The sequence below is a fragment of the Camelus ferus genome, chromosome 29 (assembly GCF_009834535.1).
Source record: "Camelus ferus isolate YT-003-E chromosome 29, BCGSAC_Cfer_1.0, whole genome shotgun sequence".
Lineage (NCBI taxonomy): Eukaryota > Metazoa > Chordata > Mammalia > Artiodactyla > Camelidae > Camelus > Camelus ferus.
Genome location: NC_045724.1, coordinates 1,391,463 through 1,406,389, shown reverse-complemented (window position 1 = coordinate 1,406,389; position 14,927 = coordinate 1,391,463). Strand labels below are relative to the sequence as shown.

The following is a 14,927-nucleotide window of genomic DNA, read 5'->3' as shown; positions in this document are numbered from 1 at the left end:
TAAGGTTTTTAAAAAGATGACTCTAAAATGTACATGGAAAAATAAAAAGCCAACAATAGCCAGGATGCTTCTGAAGAAAAGGAGGAAGAAAACGTATGTCCTACTAGATGTGAGGACTTAAGTTATAGTAATTAAGACAATGTGGTAAATGTAGTATTGGTACAAGAATAGACATTCTGATCAATGAAATAGAATAAAACCCAAAACATTCCCATGCATGTAAGGTCCCTTGGTATAAAACAGAATCAATTCCAGATAAATTAAAAACAAATTTCAAAAACAAAATATCAAAATACTAGTAAAAATTAGTAAAACTCATAGGTGAATTTTTTTTTTATCTATGAGTAGAAAAAGATTCCTTAAACAAAATACAAAAAGCACTGACTGAAAGATTGTTAATTTTTAGTATATTAAAATTAAGGACTTTCATTCATCAACATAGTAAAGATAATTTACAAAGTGGTTAACAGATTCTATAATACATAAAAGTGAAAAAAAGGATTAATATCAAGAATACATAAATGACTGGATAAAGAAGCTGTCATGTATTTATACAATGGAATACCACTCAGCCATAAAAAACAGTAAAATAATTCAATCTGCAGCAACATGGGTGAACCTAGAGATCGTCATTCTAAGCAAAGCGAGCCAGAAAGAGAAAGAAAAATACCATATGATATCAATCATATGTGGAATCTAAAAAAAAAAAAAAAAAAGAAAAAAGAGGACACTAATAAACTCATCTACAAAACAGAAACAGACTCGCAGACATAGTAAACAATCTTATAATTACTGGGGGAAAGGAAGTGGAAAGGGATAAATTTAGGAGTTTTGAGATTTGCAAATGTTAGCCACTATATATAAAAATGGATTTAAAAAAACAAGTTTCTTCTGTACAGCACAGGGAACTATATTCAGTATCTAATAATAACTTTTCATTAAAAATAATACAAAAACAAATATATGTATATATATGCATGACTGGGACATTGTGCTGCACATCAGAAACTTGACACACTGTAACTGACTATACTTCAATTTAAAAATTTTTTTTAATTAAAAAAAGAATACATAAAGAACTCCTAAAAATACAAAAAAAAAAAAAAAAGCACACAAATATGCAATTACCATACAATTCAGGAATTGTACTCTTGGGCATTTATTTCAGAGAAATCAAAACTTATGCTCACATAGAAATTTGTACATAAATATTCACAGCAGCTTTATTTGTAACAAACACTGGAAAAATGCAGATGTCCTTCAGTGGGTGAATGAACAAATCTCAGTGTACCCATGCCATTGCACACTTAAAGATATTCTAAGTGGCTGTAGTAGTTTAAAAGGTATTTTTCAAATGCTTATTAACATTTGTTGTTTTGTATGTATTAGGTTAACTTAGAGTTCAACTCTATGCGTGATTACAATATAGCACTAAAATAAAAGATTTTAAGAAGTATTATAATCAAGTGATCACAAGTACCTACTTATAATCCAGGCAATTCAAAATCAGTACTTTGTTATCCTACTCACATTTCTCAAGCTATAAATTTACCATGAAAATCAGTTACAAAGATTGGCTATATAAAATAGAATAAAAACATTTAAAATGCACATTTAATAATATTATACAGACATTACAACATCTTGAATGGGGAAACACTGGAAGCACTTGTTTTAAAGCCAAAAGTGAGATAAATATGGCTATTCTCACTGCTCTACCCAACCACTTTGGATGTCCCAGTTGGTACATAACCAGGAAAGAAAGAGAGAGAGACAGAGAAAGCAGTATCAAAGGCATGAGGATTAAAAAGGAGAGAAATATTTACAAATGATACAAACAAAGACAATAGGTAAGTTATTAGAAGTAAAAGAAGAGTCGAGTAAGGTGATGGGATATAAGATTAGTATCTAAATGTCAAGTGAATTTCTATACCTCAGCAGTAAACTAGAAAATGTAATTAAAGAGACAATATCCATGTCATGGATAGCCATACTATGGAGCACTACTCAACAATAAAAAAAGGTTAATACACAAAACCTGGATAAATCTCCAAGTAATAATGGTGAATGAAAAAAAAAATTCTAAAAGGTTATATGCTATATAATTTCATTTACGTATCATTTTTTAAATAAAATTTTAGAAATGGAGAACAAATTGGAGGTTGCCAAAGTTTGGGGACAGGAAGTGAGTTATAACATAACAACATAAGGGGTCCCTGTGGTGATGGAACTGCTCTGTATCTTAGCTATGGTGACGAATACACGAACCGACACATGCAAAAAAACTATACAGAACTAAATACACACACATAAAACTGGGGAAAACCTGTATTAAAAAAAATACAATTATCCCAATAGAAAACTGGGCAAGAGACATGAACAGGTATTTCACAAATCCAATAAGCATTTGAAGAAATGTTTAACCATCACTGGTGATCAGGGAGAAACAAATCAAAATCACGAGATACAACAAATGAGAAGTGATAAAGTCTGAAAACACCCAGTGTTGACTGTGATGTGCGTCTAACTTGATCTCTTACATACTGAGGTTCAGAGTATAAACTGGAAAAGTTTGATACTGTTAAGCATTTATATAACCTACGATCCAGCAGTTCTAACCCTAGGAATTTGGTAATATACCCCCCAAAAAATCCTGCACAGCTACCAACAGGAAACAGACAAACATGATCTTAGTAGCAGTTTACAATAGTAAAAATTTATTTAAAATAACTAATCAAATAGTGAACAAATAAACAAATGAATTATTTCTGGTTCAGTGATGATAGTATATCATGACCCAAAGATTATGATTCATCTACTTTTGTGCAAAGCTGTGAAGCAGGAGAGACGAGGAGAAGGCAAAGGAGAGGATGGAGAGAAAATAATTAACTTAACAGGGAAGAGTTCTCAAACTTGAGCTAAGATACTAAGAGAATATCTCAACAAGGACAAAAATCAGGGTTACACTGTTCCTCTAGACTTCCAGTCTTCTTCAGACATGACTAATTTTAATCACTGACATCCTACACCCACTTCTGACACCTAATCAATACAGCCATGGCATTAGCTGAGCCCAGTGTTGGGCTGTCGTCTGAAATTCGGCCAGTAGCTGGCTTTACTGGCCACTTGCTTGGTATCACTGCACCTTCAATGGCTATCAGTGGCTCAGTGGCCTGGACTAAACTGACAGGTGTCATTTCAAGTCACAGTCTTTCTCCAACTATAAAACTATCCTCTATCAAAAACCAAATCAAAACAGGGGCCAAAGACTCCTTAACAAAATGTCACCTCATGGTCAAGGGCCCAGCCTCTGAGCAGCCTTGCACTCCAGCTACCTTCTCACCTCAGGGTCCTGTACGTGAAAGGCAGCAAGATGTGATGGTGAGGAGGGTGGACTCAGGAACCAGACTGCCTGGGTTTACATCCTGGCTCCTATGTTCACTCCCCGTGTTCTACTCAAACCCCACTTTGCCCCATCTGCACAGTGGGGACCATGACAGTAAAAATACACAGGGCTGTGTAAGAATTAAAGTCTTCATATACGTACAACTCTTGGAAAGAGGATCTGCTGCATAGTATCATTAAGCATAGGTATTATTGCTATTGCTCTGAATGGCTCTTTTAAAGCCTGGTCATACATAAAATATTGCCCGAAAGGAGCCTCTCCACGTAGAATAAACTTCTCCCCTCTGCTCTGTTATTCTGCTTTTGTTTTATACATATTTGTAATGGTCTGTTTTACTTGTCTTTATCTTTCTCTCTAGACAGTAAACTCCAGTGGTGGCCAAGAACCATGGCTTTCTTGTTTCCCATTATATTCTCAGTGCGTAAAACATAACAGAATCAAAGTAAATTTGGGTTTGTTATAGTAAGATGGTATTTTTGTTACATGGCTATTTTCTTTTCCACAGCACTTAATACATCTCCATTAAGCAAAATATTCATGGAACAGATGGCTGAAATTTTACTTTTTATTTCAGCAAACTCATAAAAGAAAAAAAAAAAAGCAATCTCCATGGTCAGAAGGACTTCAGAGATGGGAAAAATGAATAGGGAGCTAGCTATGGACTTTTCAGGCATATAAATACCCTAAGCCCTAACTAGTTTCCGCTAGTCAAAAGACAGTCAAGACTGATTTTTTTAATAATACATTTTGCTTCAACAATGCTAAGATTCTGAACACCAATAAAGGAAAAAAAATCATTGATTTAACTCCTTTAACTGCTCCCCATCCCCACTAAACACAATTCTAGGATATTTGACACTTTTTTCCTGCTTTCCCATAATAGCCTACATATAAGAGGGATAAAAATTTTTATACATCTCTTCAATGAAGGGTAGTAATCATCAATGGAGAAATACATTTCAGCTCTACGCTGTTTCAGAAAAAATTTCACATTTGAATTTTAACTTTCTCAACTGCTATGTATTCTACAGAAAAATACTTTTTTAAGATAAGTAAATTCTGTACATTCTATTAAAGTAATGAAAAAGAGGCAGAAAATAAATACTCAGAAAAAATTGTCATGGGTAAAATATATTCTATTTCTAACATACTAAGTCACAACAAATTTTCAAGCAGCATACGCAATAAAATCATTATAAAAATTCTTGTATATACTTTAACGTTGTTATGTGGAGTATAACAAAGGTTACAGATAAAATCACCTACTTGCTTGTTTGTTTGTTTTTTTTAACTCATAAAGAATCATTCCTTACCTCTGGAGTCTATCCATAATTGAATGAATCCATTTTTTCTGAGAGTTAGGAATTAACATCTGTGAGTCTGTCATTCCTACATCAACAACACAAGTTCCAGGAGCTGAGAAGAAGCTATCATCTTCTTCATTTTCTTCTGTTATCAACCTAGTGTCTCCTCCTCCAAATATAACTGCGGTGCTTAATTTTTTATGCTAATAATGGAAAGAAAAAAGGAATTAAATAGCCACAATTAATTTCTTAAATACATTCATAACTTTATAAGAATTTGATTTGGGAAGTAAAATAGAAGTAGAATTTGAAGTAGAAGTGGTTATACTTCTTGAGAGGATAATCTGAGCTTCCACTCTGAGATAAATCCCTATTTGACCAGGGACCACTGCAGCCGTGGAATCCTTACATCGTCTGCAGTCCCTCACCACACAGTGCTGTGACCGGGGGCATGCCTGCAAGACCTTTCCACCTACAACATAAACTCCTGGAACCCCCATCTCAGTACACAGAAGACATGCAACAGCTGTTTACTAACCGAACACGTTAGGACTTCAACCAAGTTTTCTGTCTCCTCCCCATACATATTTACATAAACTTAATAGGCCAATTAACAGCTGTTAAAAAATATAGTCATATAATGAACACTGGGCAGGTTCTCGTGCCTACACAGTTTTTTATTCCACTTTATGTTTCTACACAAAGTCTCAAAAAGAAATGCATTAACAACTACTGATAACTGTCATAATCTATCCTACTTTATAATGTTTTCTTTGGGAAAATTTAGCTTATAACATTACCTGTTTGGCATTTAGGAAGACAAATGTTTTCCCTTTGAAGATCTGTTTTCTCTCTGGTCGTCCTGACAGATCAATATTTTTACTTCCAATAGTTGGTTCATCAACAGGTGGATAAAAACTACAAAAAAAAAATAAAGTACATTCTAATTACATACTACTCTGTATGTATACCATTAAATTTGTAAGTGGGAACGGCAATCTAGACACTAGAAAAGCTTAATATCCATAATACCATTATATTATTTTTAAAAAAGTAAGAGTCTTAACTGGGACAAAAAGATTGAAAGCATCTAAATTCCTTTTTTTAGAAATCCATGGTGACAGGTGACACACAGAAAAGTGGAACTGTTCGTTATTTTCTAAAAATATATAATGCAATGAGATACAATTAAATATACATGAATCAAACAAGTTCTGTGAACCACCAAAGGTTGAGAGAAACATCGTCCATTAAAGATCAGATTCCATTAGCATCTTGTGTTTGCTTGGGAACCAATATTAGCAATGTTCATACTCGAATTCTATCAACTACTACTGTAAGTGTTTTCTAATAAATCTCTCTGGAAAAGTTCAGGGAATTTTAAAAGCTACATTTTGTCAGTTTCAATAAAACTTCCAAAGTGAGATTTAAAAACACAAGCTTTTATAAAGTATGAGGTATCATGGTATCTGCAGCTAGTTCTCAAACAGCTCAAGAATAAAACGATAAAATTAAAAATTATACATACAGAGATAAAGCAAATGTGACAAATGTTAACAACTGGTGAACAGCTAAAGGGTATATGAGTACTATTTATTGTACTATTCTTGGAACTTTTCAAAGAGATTTGACACTTGACAAAATAAAAATTTAAGGAAAAAATAAAAAATAAAAACATAAAATTTTAGCTCATTAATGTAATTCTGTAAGTGCAGCTTAATCACCCATGAAGATTAGGGAAAAGAGGAAAACAGAGAAGTAAAATCAACAGACAATTCTTAAACCTCTCATTAGACCATAGTTGCAACTTTCTACATAATCAAATCTTTTGTTATAGCTATTATTCATAACTGACTGGCTTTTATCTCTCTACCTCCTGGTGAAAACTGCTAACATTCATGGATAGAAAGGCTCAATATTTTCAAGATGTCAGTTCTTCCCGACTTGATCTATAGATTAAATGCAGTCCCAATTACTCCATACAAGTTATTTTGTGGATATTAACAAACTGATTCTCAAGTTTATATGGAGGGGCAAAAGGCCCAGAATAGCCAACAAAATATTGAGGGAGAAGAACAAAGTTGGAGTACTGACACTGCCTGAATTCAAGACTTAATGTAAAGCTGCAATAATCAAGAGAGTGTGGTACTGGTGAAAAGAAAAAAAAAAAAAAAAAAAAAAAGATCAATAGAAGACAACAGAGCACCTTAAAAATAGACTCACATAGAGAATCAAACGATCTCTTACAAAGGAGCAAAGCCAGTACAATGGAGCTTAGAGAGTCCTGTCAACCAATGGTGGTGGAATTGGACATCCACATGCAAAAAGACATGAATCTAGAATCAGACTTATATTCTTCACAAAAATTAACTCTAAATGGATCACAGACCTAAATGCAAACTCTAAACCTTAAAGATTACATAGGAGAAACTCTAGATGACCCTGGGGATGGAGATGACTTTTTAGATATAACACCAAACATGTGATCCATGGAAGAAATAAATGGTAAGCTGGAACTCACACTGTAAAAGATACTATCAAGAGCATGAGAAGACAAACCACAGACTGGGATAAAGTATTTGCGAAAGACATATCGGATAAAGGACTGTTATCAAAAATATACAAAGAGCTCTTAAAATTCAATTAGAAAATAAACAACCTGATTTAAAAACTGGGCCAAAGACTTTTAATAGATACCTCACCAGAGAAATACAGAAAGAGAAAATTAGCATAGGAAAAGATGCTCAGCATCATGTATCATCAGGGAAATGCAAATTAAAACAAAGAGATACCACTACACAACTATTAGAATGGTGAAAATCTAGAACACTGACGCCACCAAATGCTGGTGAGGATGTGGAGCAACAGGTACTCTTACTCATTGCTGGTGGTGGAATGCAAAATGGTACAGTCACTTTGGAGGACAGTTTGACACTTTCCCACAGAACTAAACATGTTCTTAGCATACGATCCAGCAATCATGCTTCGTTATTCACCCAGAGGAGCTAAACTTATGCCCTAACTTGGAAGCAATCACGATGTCCTTCAGTAGGTGAATGGATAAATAAACTGTGGTACATTCAAACAGTGGAATTTATTCAGTGCTGCTAAAAAAGAAATGAACCATCAAGCCATGACAAGACGTAGAGGAAACTTAAATGCATGTGAGTCAGTGAAGAAGGCCCAATTGGAAAGGGTACACATTGTATGGGCCCTACTATTTCAGTCTGGAAAAGGTAGAATGATGGAGACAGGAAAAGATCAGTGGTTGCTAGGAGCTGGGTAAGTTGGAAGGATGAACAGGCAGGGTACAGAGGGTTTTTATGGCAGTGAAAACACTATACAATACTATAATGATGGATATACGCCATTATACATTTGTTCAAACCCACAGAATGTACAATACTAAGATTAAACCCTAACTATGCACTTTGGGTGACTACGATGTGTCAATGCAGACTGTAACAGATGTGCCACTCTGGTGAGAGACATCAAAAACAGGATAAGCCATGCATATGTGGGAGCAGGGCTTACAGAGAAAAACTACTTTCCTCTCAATTTTGCTGTGAACCTAAAATGGCTTTAAAAAATAGTCTTAAAAAAAGATTTTTTAAAATTACTAAATCATCACGGTGATGATAGGATAATGTAGGATGGGGGGAATTCACAATGTGGACAACCAGTCACTAGAGTTAAGTATCCACAGAGAGCAGTATCTGATATGACAACAATGTTTTGGTTGTTAAGAGTCACCATCCAGTACTTTACAATTAATTTCCTTAAATTCCCTCTGTCTCTCCACATTTCTCCTTGGGCATGGGTTCTTGTCGCTGCGAGTGGTGTATTCTGTCAGGGTCACCACTTGTGGGTTTTGTTCTTTGTGGGTTTTGTCCAGCAAAAGTCCCACCACGGAAGAATGAAATTACTCAAGACTTTATCAAGTCAAGAGAGTAAGAGGGAGCCGGAGAACAGCTCTCTAAGCTCCTCCAAAGCTCCCGTGTTTACTGAGAACAGTCAGACAAAGAAGAAGGAAAATACGTCATAGGAATGAGTTAAGGGGCATGGTGTACGTGCAGGGATGCAGATCAGTAGTTCTAGTTTGTGAAAAACGTAAACATTATAATCTTCATTTATACTTAGTGACGAAATTACAATATTGATAGTACAAAGGGCTATTTCAAACCTCAAACAATCATGAGCAAGGTTACAGTGTTCCAAACAATTGATAACGAAAACCAGACCACCACAGTGTCTCCAATGATCAGAAATTGTCTAAGCATGGGAAGCAGCACAGCTGTTTCCAGCTAAGGGCCGAGTCAGTCTTCTGTGAGGGTCAGCCGCCTACCCTATCTGCCTGCGCCTGATAAGCGAAGCATGTCCTGCCGGTTAGGGCAAGGGACGAGTCATGGTTTTCCATAAGCACAAGCAGCCCTGACCTATGACCTTGAACTAAGCAAAGCAAGCAAAGCATGTCTCTGCTTTTTTACGGCAAGAAGACAGATTGTAGCAGATTCCTGCTAGCAAAGCAGCTTTAAAGCAACTAAACTTATGTAGTGATCAGGGTGGTATTTTGGTGTGTTAATCAAAACTTATGCTCTTACATGAATCTTACAGAGTGACATTTAGCACTTACTCAATTAACAGAGTGGCATTAAAGTTTAATTCAAGTTTGTGCTCCCACACTTGGCAACATACATGTTTCATAAAGTGAGCTGAGTCATGACTAAACAGTTATATTAATCTAATTTATATTAATTAAAAAACTTTTATAATTGACTGAACCACAAATGCATGTGTTTTAATCTGCTACAACGGATGCTCTACTAAAGCAGTGATTCCTAGAATCGACAATCTCAAATGAGTGAGTTATTTGCAGATAAGACAGATTCAGTCAGCATGATGGATGCAATGCACTAGTTATTATGGTTTTCTTAATAACTGACTTTAAAATTCTATTTATTCTACTTTTAAAGCGATACAGAGAACAGTGGAAACTGTTTTAACTATTAAAGTTAAATGTACAATAAGAAAGTACGTAGTACTAGAAAATTAGAAGACATTCTAATTTATAAATAGAATAAAATTTTAATATCTATCAAATGCCTTACATCCCCTTTAACAAAATTCTTTCTATTCTATCATACATTTCTTTCAGTGTAAAAGGTCTCACATATATACAAATGGTTGTTTACGAATCAGTCTACACAGTAATGTAACAACACCAAATGACAGAGCCAATCTCAGACAAAAATGGTATGTAAATATATAATACATACATGAGAGGATATGAGGTTTCTTACTACTTTCCAATGAATAAAACATTTTAAAATTACCTACAGCTTTATTATTCACATTTTCACTCTTTGTTTTGCCACAGATAATAGTTTACTGTATCCAGAGAACAGTTAACTCTAGTTTAGTTCAATGAAGAGTGAACATTTGTTATACCTTGAGTCAGGTTCCTAAAGATATATGTCCTTAGCTCTCCTTAACGGCATTAGCCAGAGTTCTAGCTTTTATTTGCATGATTATTTCATGTTTGCTTCTTCCACTAAATTCCAAGCTGGCAGAAACTGTAATGCATTCTGGCTCATCATGACATCCACAGGTCTATCTCACCTGGTTCACGGTAGGCATTCAATAAATATTTGGTAATAACAAATTGATAATATAAAATAGAAATTAAAATTTCACCTAATAAATTAAAAATATGGGGAAGTGGCCAAGAGGGCGGAGTAGAAGGACGTGCTTATTATTAGCTCACCCTCTCCCACGAATACACCGAGAGACAACCACAGACCCACCCATTCACTCAGAACACCTGCTGAACTCTGACAGAACATCACCTTCTTCAAAAAACAAAATTCATCACAAATCTGGTAGGAGAAAAAAAAATGAGAAAAAGGAAATTAGCGCAGGACCAGTCCTGCAGGGAGGGAGCAACAAAGGAGGAATAGCGCTCTTAGGCTGGGTCTCCACCTCTCCAACAAAGAGGTCAGTGGGGACGGAGTTCCGTGGAGGCGCAGATCTGGGCACAGCAGCCCTGCACAGACAGAACTAAGTGAAATGGGCACAAAAGGTCCCTGTGATCCCCAGCCCTAGAAGGCGAGCCGGCAGGGGGTGGGGGGGCCAGGACAGGCTGCCCTAGCCAGATGGAGGACTGAGGCCGCTGCCCAGAGGCAGACTTGGGGGCTGCAGTGTGCTGTGCACCACTGCTAGGAGTACATATGGAAAATAACAGCGTGGGTCCCCCATTAAGAAAAAAAAAAGCAACACTGCTGGTGTGCGCTGGGAGGAGGGGTGTCAGAGCCTTTGTCCCCTCAGACCCAGGGCCCCACTGCTGGTGCATTCTCGGGAGAAGAGAGGTGGGGCTCAGCCACAGCCACCAAATTTGCTAGTGCTCAGCTGCCAGGCAGAGGTGAGGATGAAAACTGAATCCGTAACCAGGGCCTCTGCAACCTCATAGGCAAAACTGAGATTTGTTTACAGCCCCAGGCAGACGGGACCTTTCTGCTCCACGGGTGCCTTTGTGTATCCACGCCTCTAAGACAAATGACCAAAACCCAGAGTTCAGGCACACAGCAGGGGCAAGGGCTGGTGTGGCCGTTCTCTGCCAGCCTGCCTACCTTATGCAGAGGTGGCGCGGGGAGCAGCACAGAGTGGTGGAACCCACGGACCTCTAGAACAATAGAGCGGAGTTCACGCAGCAGGGTGAGTGCAGGGCCAGTGGTTGGTGCTGGGAAAGGAGCTGATCTAATAGTGCACCATGATCCAGGTGTGCAACCCAGAAATTGGCATAACTACATTGGTAGCCCTGAGGCCAGAGAACCTGAGGGACACCAGAACAGCACAATGACATCCCTGCAGCTAAAGTGGGAACAAAGGCAGAGTCAACAAAGAGTACTTAAAGCTTTCCAAACCCGCCTAGTATGCACGGCAGCTCAGAAATGGGTCCGGAAGCCTCCACTGCAACAAAAGAGGAACAGACCCAGCCCCTGTCAGGGCTGTGACAACCACAGAAGAAAAAGTGGCCCCACTCAACAGCCAGGGCGGGCTCTGGTCACCACAACACCGGCCACACCCCCAGTCAAAGGCGTAACAGCCAACACACACGGAAGAAGGGCCTGGCAACCATCCATACTAAAAACAGACCTCACAACTAAACTATCAGAGGAGCACAGGCTAAAAAGGAGCACTTTTTTTTAATTTTTAAAATTGTTATATATTTTTTATATTATTTTACTAGTTGTTTTTAAAATTTTTTAACATTTTCTTTTTAAATGTTTTAAAATTTTCCTTAATTTTCTTTTGTTTTTATTTAAAAGTTTCTTTTTCTTCTTTAAAAATTTGTTTTTAATTTTTAAAAAAATTGTGTTTGCTGCTGTTGTTTTATTTTGTTTTGGGGTTTTTTTCTTAAGTTTTATTTCCATATTCTCTTCAAAAAAAAAAAAAAATCCCCTCAAGACCACAGTAAATAACTGATACTCCATAATCCATAGTGCTAGAGAGATATAAGCAAAATGAAGCAGAGAACTACTCCAAATTAAAAGAACAAGAGAAATCCCCTGAAAGAACGATCAATGAAATAGACCTCAATAGGCTACTAGATCATGACTTCAAAAAGGGAGTGATCAAAGCATCGAAAGAACTAAAATGAATGGAGACAGAGAATACTTTGAAAAGGAAACTACGACTATTAAGAGGAGCCAATTAAAAACACAAAACACAATGGCAGAGATAAGAGCCAAGCTAAAGGCTGTCAAAACAGACTAGACAATGCTGAGGAACAAGTAAGAGACTAAGAAGCCAGGACAACAAAAGTCAGCCAATCAGAACAGCAGACAGAAAAGCAAATAAAAACCAGTGAAAGCAATATAAGGGACACATGGGATAACACAAAATGTGCCAACCTATGCATAATAGAGTTCCCAGAAGGAGAAGAAACAGCAAAGGGGATTGAAAATATATCTGAAGATACTATGAATGAAAACTTCCCAAACCTAAAGAAGGAATCAGATATCCAAGTACAGGAAGCATAAAGAGTCCCCAACAAGAAGAACCCATCAAGACATACTATAATCAAGATGGCCAAGGTTAAAGATAAAGAAATGATTCTAAAGGCAGCAAGAGAAAAACAAAGAGTAAGTTACAAGGGAACTCCCAGAAGGCTTTCAGCTGATTTCTCTACACAAACACTGCAGGACAGAAGGGAGTAGCAAGATATATTTAAAGTCCTGAATGAGAAAAAGCTGCAACCTAGGATATTTTACCCAGTAAGGCTATCCTATAGAATAGAAGGAGAGATAAAGAATATCACAGAGAAGTGAAAACTAAAAGAATTCAGCAACACTAAACCTTTGCTAAAAGAAATATTGAAAAGTCTACTGTAAATAGAAAAGCAGCAGGACGCTATAGAAAGGAGGAAACCTAAATTGGAAAGGCAATAACTACAATGAGTTGCAACAGAATAAACATGAAGATGTGAAAGAGGACAAAATCGTTAAATGTGGAAGAGCAAGAAAATATAGATTTTTTTCTTTTTTTCATTATTTTTAGGATGTGTTTGAGCTTATATGACTATCAGTTTATAACAAACATATAATAATGGGTTAATACACTTGAAAAACAAGGTAACCACAAGTCAACAGCACACAAGAATCACAAAAACCAAAAAGAAACCAAGATAATACAAAAGAAAATTATCACACCACAAAATGAAAAACAAAAAGAAAGGAACAAAGAGGAAATACCAAATCAACTGGAAAACTAAGTTAAAATGGCAATAAACACACATCTATCAATAATTACTGTAAATGTCAATGGACTAAATGCTCCAATCAAAAGACACAGAGTGGCAGACTGGATAATAAAACAGGAAACTACAATATGCTGCATACAAGAGACCCAACTACTTTACACACACAGACTGAAAGTGAGAGGATGGAAAAAGATATTTCATGCAAACATTAATGACAAGAAAGTGGGAGAAGGCATACTGATTTCAGACAAAATAGACAAAGGTCATAAAGAAAGATAAAGGACACCATTACACTCATTAACATATGTGCACCCAATACAGGAGCACCTAAATACATAAAGTAAATACTAACAGATGTAAAGGGAGAAACTGATGGGAACACAATCACAGTAGGAGACTCTAACACCCCATTAACATCACTAGAAAGACCTTCCAGACAGGAAATCAGTAAGTCAATGGAGAAACTAAATGACACAATAGAACAGTTGGACTTGGTAGACATTTTTAGGACATAACATATCCCAAAATAGAATTTACGTTCTTTTCAAGTGTGCATGGAACATTCTCTAGAATAGATTCTGTTCTCAGGCACAAAAGGAGACTCAACAAATTTAAGAGGATATAAATTATTTCATGCATCTTTTCTGACCACAATGCCATGAAACTAGAAATCAACCATGGAAAAACAAAGGAGAAAACAACGACAGCATGGAGATTAAACAACATGCTATTAAAAAAACCAAAGGGTCAATGATGAAATTAAAGAAGAAATTAAAAAAATACTTTGAGACAAATGACAATGAAAACGTAACTACATAAAATCTATGGGATGCAGCAAAAGCAGTCCTAAGAAGGAAGTTCAGAGCCATACAGGTCTTCCTCAAAACACAAGAACAATCTCAAATAAACAACATAACCTACCAGCTGAAAGAATTGGAAAAAGAGCAAACAAAACCAAAATTCAGCAGAAGGAAGGAAATAATAAAAATCAAGGATGAAATAAGTAAAATAGAGGTTAAAAAAATAGAAAAAAAAAAAAACAATCAAACCAAGAGCTGGTTTTCTGAAAGAGTAAACAAAATTAAGAAACCTCTAGCCAGGCTCACTAGGAAGAAAAGAGGACACAAACAAACAAAATAAGAAAGGAAAATGGAGAAATTACAACCAATACCACAGAAATACAAAATATCATAAGAGAATACCAAGAACAACTATATGGAAACAAACTGGAAAACCTAGAAGAAATGGACAAGTTTCTGGAAACATACAGTCAACCAAGACTGAATCAAGAGAAATGGATGACTTGAACAGACTGATCACTAGAAATGAAACAGAATTAGTGATAGAAAACCTCTTTGCAAACAAAAGTCCAGGACCAGATGGCTTCACTGGGGAATTCTACCAAATATACAAAGAACTCTTACCAGTCATTCTCAAACTCTTCCAAAAGACTGAAGAG

At 36.3% G+C, this 14,927-nt stretch overlaps 1 protein-coding gene across 1 annotated transcript in view; it reads right to left on the bottom strand.

Moving 5' to 3' along the window:
* Positions 1-14,927, bottom strand: part of NBN (nibrin) — a 55,302-nt gene that overhangs the window by 26,137 nt on the left and 14,238 nt on the right. The window contains 3 exon segments of the mRNA XM_032470295.1: positions 3,336-3,338; positions 4,720-4,913; positions 5,511-5,628. Coding sequence (XP_032326186.1) covers positions 3,336-3,338; positions 4,720-4,913; positions 5,511-5,628 — 315 coding nt within the window.